At 43.2% G+C, this 12,500-nt stretch overlaps 1 protein-coding gene across 3 annotated transcripts in view; it reads right to left on the reverse strand.

Moving 5' to 3' along the window:
- Positions 1–12,500, reverse strand: part of LOC125037238 (nuclear receptor coactivator 5-like) — a 28,485-nt gene that overhangs the window by 15,577 nt on the left and 408 nt on the right. For 2 of the 3 annotated variants that reach the window (XM_047630307.1, XM_047630306.1), the window contains exons 2-7: positions 9,213–9,293; positions 8,800–8,951; positions 8,299–8,409; positions 7,876–8,197; positions 7,471–7,737; positions 7,109–7,308 (exon numbers count right to left, since the gene is read on the reverse strand). In XM_047630307.1, the coding sequence (XP_047486263.1) occupies positions 7,109–7,308; positions 7,471–7,737; positions 7,876–8,197; positions 8,299–8,409; positions 8,800–8,951; positions 9,213–9,280 (1,120 nt within the window). In that variant the 5' untranslated portion in view covers positions 9,281–9,293. Of the gene's footprint in view, positions 1–7,108; positions 7,309–7,470; positions 7,738–7,875; positions 8,198–8,298; positions 8,410–8,799; positions 8,952–9,212; positions 9,294–9,734; positions 10,430–12,500 lie in introns of all 3 variants that reach the window. The other variant, XM_047630308.1, reaches the window with a different exon arrangement.

Genomic DNA, 12,500 nt, shown 5'->3' on the forward strand with positions numbered 1-12,500 from the left:
AAAAAGATGGATGACATGAACATTTCATCAAGGAAATATTTAGCTGTGGGTTGGGGTGATGAGAGAATCTTACCAATGGACAGTGCAGCCAAGTGACAGGTAGTGGGGAAGTCTTGCCACGTGTGCATAAAGGTTTTGGAGGGAGATTAACTCGGAAAGCCTTTAGGAAGAGGCTCTTACATTACCTCCACCAGTAAAGGAGGGTGGAATGTACCATCTGTGACCCTTGACCTGAAGAGCACCCGCTCCAGGATGGACTTTGTATCCATGCACAGGAAACTCCTCCTTCTGCCCAAAGTCTATATAAGTAAGGTCTATATAAGTAAGGTCTGATCATTGAGCTATTCAAATTCATCCGTCTCGCACATAACGTCCCTCGGAATAAAGCCTCGGAGTTGAATGCTATATTTTATGTATTTATTGTCATTTAGCTTACATATGTATTGGTATGTGTATATATATATATGTAGTTTTATAATTATCATAATATATACACATGTATATATACATATTTATGCATATATAATATATATATATATACATATGCATACATATACATATATATACATAAACATGTATATACATATATATACAACTATATACATATACATACATATACATATATATACATATACATACATATACATATATACATATACATTTATATACATATACATATACATATATATACATATACATATACAAATATATACATAATCACATATATACATATACAATGAACTACATGGAGCGATAACAGAGTCAGATAAACAAAAACAGTCTCTTACCAACTTGATACAGCATAACCAATAACAAAAACAGACCTTGGAAAATGGCTAAACACCAAAAATGTGTCAGCAGAAAAAGCTAGTGACTTCGCAAAGAGGAGGCAAGGAGTCTTGGAACTGAACATGAGTGTTCATCATGTGCACTGGGCCTATAAGCCTAATAACCAGATCCAACAGGTTAATTGAAACAAAATAACAATAAAAAAGGAGAAACACCACAGAGATAAAAGGCAGAAGTTAAGAAAGAGGAATAGATTAAAAATAAATAAAAAAAGAATGAAAACAAAAGGCCTTTATAAAATACTGTCTAAATTCACACAGACTTCAGTTCCTTTCATAGGAACTTCAAGCAAATATCATCACAAATCATGTTCAATCTCCAGTACCTCAAATGTATCCAATAAAAATAAACTATCAACATATCTACTCAATACATCAATTCCAATAACTCTATGTGCTAATTAAAGATAAATATGACCCAAGTGACCAAAGGGTTTTTTTTTTTTGACTCGTGTCTGTCTATCCAGCTTCTACCATGCATATCAAAGGTCAGCACTGTAATCTATACTATGACTCTCTACAATTCAGCCCACATCCAAACCTCACATTCAATGCCATTCTTCTTTCGGAATTTTTACTTCATGAGATATATATAATAAAAAAAAAAAAAAAAAAAAAAAACACAGAAAACAGACACCCTCAATGCCATTCTTCTTTGGGAATTTTTACATTATGATTAAAAAAAAAATAATAAATAAAAAAAAAATAGCAAAAAATAGACACCCTTTATATGACCTTGGAGATAAAAGTCCTTTTCAAGCCTCACAATTTTTCACTCCTTATTCATAGGTACCAAACTGCACCTTGAAATTTGTACTTCTAGTCTATCAAACTGAAAAAAAAAAAAAAAAAATCATATTATCAACAATATAAATTCCATTCTGCCTGTTACATTAATCGCAATAATGATGTCTAACTTTGAAACAGAATTAAACTTATCTATTATGATTACCTCTTTATCAATCTGTTTATTGTATCATATATTTTTTATTTTAATACCTTAATTAAAATTTAATTTATATTTATTTAAAATAAAATAAAAATCTATCTTACAAACAAAATGCTCTCTCATAATGTTGTTGGAAAAATGTGTAATTTTGAATCCAATTCTTTAACCGTCATAATCATCATCATCATCATTATTATCCTCATCTTTATCATCATTATCATCATCATCATCTTCGCCACCACCACCACCACCAGCAGTACTAGCAGCACCATCACCATAATTACCATCTTTGCCTCATCATTTTTTTTTCACTATCAATTTTTTTTTTTTCACCCTCTCCTCAAAATCATCTCAGTATCATCCTCCCTCTCCTCCTCCTCCTCCTTCTTATACTTCTCCATTTTCTTAACCTTTTCATTCTCCCCCTTCTCCAATTACTGCTTCCCTTCTGCACTTGTCTTTTCTTTCAATTCTTTCTCAATAATCTTTTGTTTCTTCCTGCTAGTATTATCTTGCTTTTGCTTCACATTTCTCTTTTTGTTTTGTCTTCCACTGATTTTCCTTTGTTTCCCTTTCTTTTCCTGCCCTCTTTCATAGTATCAACTATTTTCTCCTGTCAAAGTTTCACCAACCTCCATCTCCTCCTACCTCTTTATTCCGATTCCTCTTATTTCTCTCTCTCTCTCTCCCTCTCCCTCTCCCTCTCCCTCTCCCTCTCCCTCTCCCTCTCCCTCTCCCTCTCCCTCTCCCTCTCCCTCTCCCTCTCCCTCTCCCTCTCCCTCTCCCTCTCCCTCTCCCTCTCCCTATCCCCCCTCCCCCTCCTCTCCTCTCCTCTCTCCATCCTTCCCTCCATCCTCCTTCTTCCTCCTCCTCTCTTTCCATCCTCCCTCTTCCTCTCCTCCTCCTCCTCCTCTTCCTCCTCCTCCATCCTTCCTCTCTCCTCCTCTTCCTCCTCTCCTTCTCCATCCTCCTCTATCCATCCCTTCTCCTCCATCCTTCCATCCTCTCCCCACCTCCTTCCTCCTTCCTCCTCCTCCATCCCTTCCTCCACTCCTCCTCTCCTCCTATCCTCCTCCTCATCTCCACATCCATCCTCTCCTCCTACTCCTCCTCCTCCATCCTCCTACCCCCACTCTCACTCCTACCCTCCTCCATTCCTCCTCCTCCTTCCTTCCATCCCCCTCCAACTCCCACTCCTCCCCTTCCTCCTCCACCCTCCTCCTTCATCCTTTCTCCTTCCTCCTTCTCCAACTCCTCCTCTTCCTTCCTCTCTCCTCTCTTCATCTCTCCTTTCCTTTCCTCTCCTCCTCTCCCTCTCTTTCCTCCTCCTTCCATCTCTCTCTTATCCTCCTTCCATCCATCCTCCTCATTCCTCCTCTCCTCCTCCTTCCTCCATTCCTCCTCCTCCTCCATCCTCCTCTCCTCCACTCCTCCTCTCCTCCATCCTCCTCTCCTCTCCTACCTCCTCCTATCCTACTCCCTCCTCCTCTCCTACCATCCTCCCTCTCCTCTCCTACCTCCTCCTCCTCCCACCTCATCCCTCCATCCTCCCCTCCTCCTCCTTCTTCCTCTCCTCCATCCCTCCTCCTCCTCCTTCCACCTCACCCTCCTCATTCCCTCTACTCCATCTCCTCCTATCTCTCCTCTTCCTCCCACCCTCCTCTCCTCCACTCTCCTCTTCCTATCCATCTCCTCTTCCCTTCCTTCCTCTCTCCTACTCCCTCTCTCCCCATCCTCCTCCCTTCCTCTCTCACTCCTCTCCCTCTTCTCCTCTTCCTCTCCCTCCTCCTACTCCTCCTCTTCCTCCTTCTCCTCCTCTTCCTCCTCCTCCCCCTCTCTCCTCCTCCCTACCTCTCTTCCTCCTACTCTCTCCTCTTCCCTCTCCTCCTCTTCCTCTTCCTCCTCCTCCTCTCCTCTCCTCTCTTCCTCCTCCTCTCCCTCTCTTCTCCTCCTCTCCTCTCCTTCTCCTCCTACTCCTCTCTCCTCCTCCCTCTCCTCTTCTCCTCCTCTCCTCCTCTCTCTCCTCTCCTCCTCTCTCCTCCTCTCTCCTCCTCTTCCTCCTCTTCCTCTCCTCTTCCTCCCCCTCTTCCTCTTCCTCCTCCTCCCCCTCTTCCTCTTCCTCCTCCTCCCCCTCTTCCTCTTCCTCCTCCTCCCCCTCTTCCTCCTCCTCCCCTCTTCCTCTTCCTCTTCCTCCTCCTCCTCCTCCTCCTCCCCCTCTTCCTCTTCCTCTTCCTCCTCCTCCCCCTCCCCCTCTTCCTCCCCCTCCCCCTCCCCCTCTTCCTCTTCCTCTTCCTCTTCCTCTTCCTCTTCCTCTTCCTCTTCCTCTTCCTCTTCCTCTTCCTCTTCCTCTTCCTCTTCCTCTTCCTCTTCCTCTCCTCCCCCTCCCCCTCCCCCTCCCCCTCCCCCTCTTCCTCTTCCTCTTCCTCTTCCTCTTCCTCTTCCTCTTCCTCTTCCTCCTCCTCCCTCTTCCTCTTCCTCTTCCTCTTCCTCTTCCTCTTCCTCCTCCTCCCCCTCTTCCTCTTCCTCTTCCTCTTCCTCTTCCTCTTCCTCTTCCTCCTCCTCCCCCTCTTCCTCCTCCTCCCCTCTTCCTCTCCTCCCCCTCTTCCTCTTCCTCTTCCTCTTCCTCTTCCTCTTCCTCTTCCTCTTCCTCTTCCTCTTCCTCTTCCTCTTCCTCTTCCTCTTCCTCTTCCTCCTCCCCCTCTTCCTCTTCCTCTTCCTCTTCCTCTTCCTCTTCCTCTTCCTCTTCCTCTTCCTCTTCCTCTTCCTCTTCCTCTTCCTCTTCCTCTTCCTCCTCCCCCTCTTCCTCTTCCTCTTCCTCTTCCTCTTCCTCTTCCTCTTCCTCTCCCTCTCCCTCTCCCTCTTCCTCTTCCTCTTCCTCTTCCTCCTCCTTCTCCTTCTCCTCCTCCTTCTCCTCCTCCTTCTCCTTCTCCTTCTCCTCCTCCTTCTCCTTCTCCTCCTCCTTCTCCTTCTCCTCCTCCTTCTCCTTCTCCTCCTCCTCCTCCTTCTTTTCCTCCTTCTCCTCCTCCTTCTTTCTCTTCTCCTCCTCCTCCTTCTCCTCCTCCTCCTTCTCCTCCTCCTCCTTCTCCTCCTCCTCCTTCTCCTCCTCCTCCTTCTCCTCCTCCTCCTTCTCCTTCTTCTCCTTTTCCTCCTCCTTCTCCTTCTTCTCCTTTTCCTCCTCCTTCTCCTTCTTCTCCTTTTCCTCCTCCTTCTCCTTCTTCTCCTTTTCCTCCTCCTTCTCCTTCTTCTCCTTTTCCTCCTCCTTCTCCTTCTTCTCCTTTTCCTCCTCCTTCTCCTTCTTCTCCTTTTCCTCCTCCTTCTCCTTCTTCTCCTTTTCCTCCTCCTTCTCCTTCTTCTCCTTCTTCTCCTTCTCCTTTTCCTCCTCCTTCTCCTTCTCCTTTTCCTCCTCCTCCTCCTTCTTCTCCTTCTCCTTCTCCTTCTCCTCCTCCTTCTCCTCCTCCTTCTCCTTCTTCTCCTTCTTCTCCTTCTCCTCCTTCTCCTCCTCCTTCTCCTCCTCCTCCTTCTCCTTCTTCTCCTTCTTCTCCTTCTTCTCCTTCTTCTCCTTCTTCTCCTTCTTCTCCTTCTTCTCCTTCTTCTCCTTCTTCCCCTTCTTCCCCTTCTTCTCCTTCTTCTCCTTCTTTTCCTTCTTCTTCTCCTCCTCCTCCTCACACTTTTCTTGCTCCTTTTCTTTTGCCCAATCCTCTTCCTCCTCTTTCATATCCCAATCTTCTTCCTCTGCCTCATCCTCATCCTCTATTTCCTCTCATTTCCCTCCTCCTCTTCCTTCTCCCTCCCCTTATCTCCCCCTCATCCTCCTTTTCCTTTTCCTTCTCCTCATCCTCCCCTTCTCCATCAGCTTCCCCCACTGTTTCTCTATTTCTCCTCTTTCTTTAATTTATATCGTTCTTCTATCCCTTTACTCCCATTCCCTTTCTCTTCTCTGACTACTTCTTATCCACCTCCTCTCTCTCTCTCTCTCTCTCTCCCCCCCCCCCCCTTTTTCCTTCCTTCCGTGCCCTCCTTTTTCTCTAAACCTCTCCTCTTCCTTCTTTCTATCTCCACCTACTTCACTTTCCAACTCACACTTCTCCAGTCCTTCCCTTTATCTTAATTAATTTTTTTTTTTTTTATTATAAATATTTCCATTCATCTTAGCCACTGCCCTTAATAATGCAAATGCAAAAAAAAATAATAATAATAATAAATAAATAAATAAATAAAAAAAAAGATCATGCAATTTTGCCCTTTATTAATGAGGTTTTTAATACATTCAGCTACCTGAAAAATACATGAAAAAAAAGTTAACCAAAAGCCTCATTAAACGAAACAAGGCCTTCCGCTCCTGTAATAAAAACCCTTCTGGGGAGGTTATATGTATAAAGATCTACATGACCCTTCTGTCATCCTTCTTTATCTTTGTGATAAAAATCAACGTGTGTGTGTGCGTGTGCGTGTGCATGTGCATGTGCGTGTGCATGTGCATGTGCATGTGCGTGTGCGTGTGCATGTGCATGTGCGTGTGCGTGTGGGTGTGCGTGTGCGTGTGCGTGTGCGTGTGCGTGTGCGTGTGCGTGTGCGTGTGCGTGTGCGTGGGTGCGGGTGTGGGTGTGTGTGTGCGTGCATGTGTGTGTGGGTTTGTGTGTGTGTGGGTGTGGGTGGGTGTGGGTGGGTGTGGGTGGGTGTGGGTGGGTGTGGGTGGGTGTGGGTGTGTGTGGGTGTGTGTGGGTGTGGGTGTGGGTGTGTTTGGGTGTGGGTGGGTGTGGGTGGGTGGGTGTGGGTGTGGGTGTGGGTGTGGGTGTGTGTGGGTGTGGGTGGGGGTGGGTGGGGGTGGGTGTGGGTGTGGGTGTGGGTGTGGGTGTGGGTGGGTGGGTGTGGGTGGGTGGGTGTGGGTGTGGGTGGGTGGGTGTAGGTGTGGGTGTGGGTGTGGGTGTGGGTGTGGGTGTGGGTGTGGGTGTGGGTGTGGGTGTGGGTATGGGTATGGGTATGGGTATGGGTGTGGGTGTGGGTGTGGGTGTGGGTGTGGGTGTGGGTGTGGGTGTGGGTGTGGGTGTGGGTGTATGCGACTGTCTGTCTGTCTCAAAAAATGAATCCTAACCAGCACATTCACACAAAAGCCAAACATCCAAAGTGACATGATCAAGTCATCAAAGCTTTGTAACAACACTATTTGATCTATGCTACAACTCAAGTGCTATTGTCATCTTTTTCTGGTCTCAATTCCTATCCTTTTATTAAAGATGTTTAAGTCTACTCTGAGTGCTATGTGTCCTTTGTTTTTGGGCTTTCCTTGTCCGACCTGTCAAACCCCCCTCACCTTGCGGAGTGCCATGGAGTATGTTCAGAGTGAGGGACCTATGGCTTTCATTCTCTCCTGTGATGAAAATCGCATACAGGCAGTTACGTTGGCTGAGGTCACGTAGCACTTGAGTGGCAGGGATATCAGGCGGGGGGAACAGGAGGTCCACCAGCAGGTTGACGGACTTCAGCTGCTGTTCAATGCTCTCAGCATAATCTCTATAAGTAGCGTCATTAATATAGTAGGATTCATTCAACATTAAATCTAATAGGAACGATAATTTGTCTCAACTTCAAGCAAATACAAAAATCAATCAATGTATTGATTTACATTACTATCAACAGGAAACAATACACACTGAGCAAGCTACCAATGCTGACCTTTGCATTTTATTTGGAACCACAATTTCCACGTCGTTGGGCCTGTTGGGATCTAGTGGATCAAGAGGCTCTGTGTAGTTAGAGGCATAAGTGCGTGAAGTTCTCCCGTCAACTTCTGGAGTTGGGGCAGGACCAGGGTAAGCATCTTCATATCTCTGATAATAATCACGGTAGTAGTCATCATATATGTCATCATAATGCCCTCGTCCTGCCCGGTCCCTGTCTCTCTCTCGATCTCTGTTTACATTGCCATTCCCTCTTCCACGTCTGTAACATTTGTTTAACTTAGAAACCTTAAAATGAAAATGCTTGCTCAAAGACCATGTTGTACCTAACAGGTCTTCATATGAGACAATAGATAATCACACAAAAACATGGACATAATTCAAACCAGAGACGACATACCCATAGTAGTCCCCATAATAGTCATCGCCTCTATCTGGCGGGGGAGATCTCTCTCTGTTCTCACTGAAACGGCCTCGTTTCCCCCCTGGGGGACCACCTGCATTCTTGTTACCTGGGGGTCCCTGTGAACTTCCACTTCCTCCACCTGCACCTCCACCTCCACCTCCACCTGCACCTGCACCTCCACCTCCGCCTCCACCTCCACCACCTCCACCCACACCACCTCCTCCTGCTCCCATTCCTAGTCCTAGTCCTGGTCCTGGTCCTGGTCCTGGTCCTGGTCCTCCACCTCCACCACCACTAATTTTTGCTGGCTTCACATCTGGTTTAACAACAAACAAAAAAATAAATCAATGCATGGAATTTATTAAAACTGTTATCTACATAACAAAGAATCTTATCCTATTTTTGAAAGATACACACCAACTCTGTTGCGGTTGATATATGTGATGTTTCCAGCCCTAAGACAAGCAGCAGCCTCCTCTTCCTTTTCAAATTGGACAAAACCAAACTTGTTCCTTGTAATCGAAACCCCTAAAAAAAAAAAAAATTAGAACAACAATGAAAGTCTAAATAAAATCAACCTCTGATAAGTAAGCAAGAACAGAAGACTTAATGCATCACACAACATATCTAGTAAAAATGAGAAAGATCAAAGGAAAACAAATACATCAAATATTGCATCTCAGTCAGTTTAATTCACAGGCATTAAACCACCATAATGAAATAATATATAAAGAATGCCAAAACTTTTCACTTACAAAACTACTACATATGGTTTAACATTTCTTTATAAAACCTGACGTAAAATTTTGCATTCTTAAGTGCTCATACAGAAGAAATAAATACAATCCCTATTTATTTTCCAGTGTCCACGAAACTAATTCTATGCCAATCAAAGAGAACATCTCAATGCTTCCTTACCCAAAACTCTGCCATACTGTGAGAAGTATTCTTGAAGCATATCGCGTGTTATGAAGGCATTGATGCTGCCAACAAAGATCCTTGCATTAACAGTCTTGGGGTCAGAAGTAACCTCTGACACACCACGACGATTAGGCGAGGTTTCACGGTTCCTGATGAGCAAAAGATTTTGTTCAACACCCAAAATGTGTATCTTAGAATTATATTTTCATTGACCTAAATATAGTATACTTTATTCCATTGCAAAAAATCTGAATAATTAATAAAGTTCAAAACCCATAAGTTTCATCAAAGAAAGGAATAATGTTAAGAATATCCTTGTGCAAAATCTAAATGAGAGTTTAAGCCAAGTCAAAGTGACAATTTTTATGAACTTCACCTAAAGCCCAACAAGCACACAGACAGCAACAAACCTGCTCCTGCTCCTACTTCTGCTGCGAGAGTGGGACCGACGGCGATCCCGATCCCTTCCACGAGACATAGTACTTTAGAGTCTGAAGAGAAAAATAGGCCACTTTAAAAGATTTCTAAAGGCTACAGCAAATAATTTGCCATTAAGAAATTGAATTACATAATTCTAATGTCATAGACAATCTACAAAAAATTATTTTTAATGCTCTACTAATATTTTATCTATACTCCACTTAAGAACTAATATTATAGTACTATAAATACAGGGACAAGTCTTTGATCACATGTGAAGGTTATTTACTTGATCAAATTCTGTAACCAACTGTAAAAGTATATACACATACAGTAAGTCTACTCCTCATATACATAAACTTACAGGGTTAAATAATCAGGAGTGCACTCCTTCCTAGCACAACCACACACCACCCAAACCACCACGTGCCAATGCATACAAAGCAGGTTAATCCATTGCAACTGAGGCCTCACTGCCTGCTCATGGCCCAAAGTCTAGGCATTACGCTTACTTGATTGGTGATTCTCACAGGTGTGCAGCTTGCAAGCCTGGCCAACTCAAACATTCGTATGCAGTAACAAGACTCCTTGCCACCCCTTGGCAATGTTATTGCTTAGGGGAGACCATTTGTACCATTTTCCACTGCCTATATTTGTCATTTGATATGCTATATCAAGACTGTAAGAGAATGTTTTCCTTGAACAGACTCCATACTATTTCTTGAGGCAGCCTGTAACTCTTGTTATAAGTGTAATTTCGTAATTTTCAATTTTTTGCAATATACCCTGCTCTACCTGTCACAGCAGGCAGGACTAGGAAACCTGAGCATGGCTCCTCAAGTCATAGCTCATAGATCGCACATTCCTCACTTATTTATCAATGGAAATAATGCAAGAGACCTAAATGCTCACAGAGTCTAATCACTGTCCAAGGGCTTTGTGCAACTTAGGGTGAGTCATTCCCTTCAACACATCAAAATTCTCACATGTTCCTATCACCCCTGCTGTCAGCCAAATTTTTTCATAATGGCTTATTCATGATGGTACTGCTTTGATTCTTGTGAGTGTTGTAATTAAAGTTGTCGCAGATTCCATAGTTTATTAGCACAAAGTATGGTAGCTGGAGTACAGAGGAGAGGCAAGGCAGAGGTGCCCGGGGAAGAGCAGGCATCTTACCTTGCCCGCGAAGGAGAGCAGTCTGTGCCAACTACTCAGAAATTGTTATGAACAAACTTCATTTTGAAACAATTCATAATAGAAAACACAAAAGAATTTGAATGAACACAAATATTGATACATATGGTCAGATGATGGTTTCGTGGGGGAAGGAACAAGGGTACCTTATATACAGTTGTACGTGAGAAGAACTTTAGTTATGGTGTTTACAATACTAAAAAGCTTCATGATTAGGAGAAAGAAATGCTGAATATTCATAAAAAGTAAAGACGCTTGAATATCGAAAATAAAAGCAATAACATACTTTGTGATTCAGAATAAGCATTTTCTAACAGATATTTTGCATATAAACAAGACATAATTATACATGAAAACACCAGAATAACATCATGGGAATTGTTTAGCGAGTTCTAAGGTCTCTTCGTCATTGTCGCGGCTATAGACTTATTGGAGTCAGCTGAGGATATTGGAGTTACTGTAAGATAAGAAACATGTGGCTTTTCTGGTGTGTAAGGTGAGAGAGATCACAAGAACAGGTCACTATATTTGGTAATGGTAGTTCTCTAATTTGCTGGTGGTGTAGGGTGCATTAAAAAAAAAATTCTTTATGGTAATTTTTCAGAATACCTTCGCATAGCTGATCGCAACTTATTTGTTATCAATGGATTCCACTCACTCTCTACTATATAAATATATTAAAATCATGCCAAAGAACCCCCCCCCCCAAATTAGTGACAATCTTGGTCCAGCTAATAGGGGAGAACATGAAAGGTACAAGGGTAAAATATGAATAGAGTACAGAAAAAACATAGCTATAGTAATAATACATAATGAATAAGTCACTGCAATGTATAATGCAGGGAGCTGCACCCCCCTGTGACCCCCCCACCCCAACTCCTGTCCTGGAAGACAAAGAAACCAGCATGAGAGGATCACCATCCCAGCTCAGCAGCATCTGTCAATCAGGTTAGTACTTTATGATTCCTAGCTTATACAGTGCCATGTCATCCCACATGTAGGTCATGTGCTCTATCCTGCCGTGATTATGTGGAGGATTCTTTGTTATCCTAGGTGGGAGCTGGGGGGTAGCAGTCCCCAAGGGGGTCTCAGGGGGCACAGTCCTCTGCATTCAGCAGTACAGTGAGGTATTACCTTCATTATGTTATCATATTATTATTAGTTTACCCAGTACCCTCCATGCCCTCCCCTGCTATAAGGACCAAGAATATATAGGGGTTAGGGGAGGTTTTGTGGCATAATTACTACATATATGTACTAGTGGGTGAGAGGAATCCATCAATACCCGAAATTGTCAAGATCAGTTATGCAAAGGTATTGGGAAAAATTACCTAGATTAAATGAAGTTTTTAAAAATAACAGATATACCAAAATGTTCTTTCTTTTCCCTATTCAAGGAAGCATCATGTCCAGGTTTCAGTCCCCACTCGTGTCACAAGGCACCGTGTTCCAATGGACTACACCAGCCAGGGAGAAATGCCAATCAGAAGCATGCCCTTGGAAAATATGGCAGTTGGTAAGGTTTCGGGAGTGATGCCTCCCACATTAGAAAGAGTTTTGGATCCGACAGCGGCCTTTACAGTAGCCTATGCATTTAGGACAGAGTTCATTCACCTATTGGCCCATCGTCAGTTCAAATGTTTAATGAACTAACCTTGGCTTCAATTTTTCTATTTCCACTTTTTTAAATGCCTGGGTGAATTTGCCAATATGCCCCCAGTCCAAACCCCCAAATTCCCCAAGGAACGTAGCCTCTGACAGGTGCTGTCCTCCTGATAACCTTAATGTAATAACTCTAAAGGAAAAACTGAAGGAAATGGTTATAGTATACATTATAGACAATCTAACACCATCAATATAATTCTTATCAGTGATATATATCTACACTGAATAATAATTAACTAATCCTGTAATGATAATTCATAGAAAACCAGTATGAAGTCCACAATTTTGATATTCCAGTGACTTCAAATAATGAAAGAGACTGTCTATCTCCTCTGACAAAGGCATGCAACTGTATAAAGGAAAAATACAATGAGTAAAATATGCTATTTATCATACCAAACAATAATGCTTTCATAGGC

This window comes from Penaeus chinensis, chromosome 22 (genome assembly GCF_019202785.1).
Source record: "Penaeus chinensis breed Huanghai No. 1 chromosome 22, ASM1920278v2, whole genome shotgun sequence".
Classification (NCBI taxonomy): domain Eukaryota; kingdom Metazoa; phylum Arthropoda; class Malacostraca; order Decapoda; family Penaeidae; genus Penaeus; species Penaeus chinensis.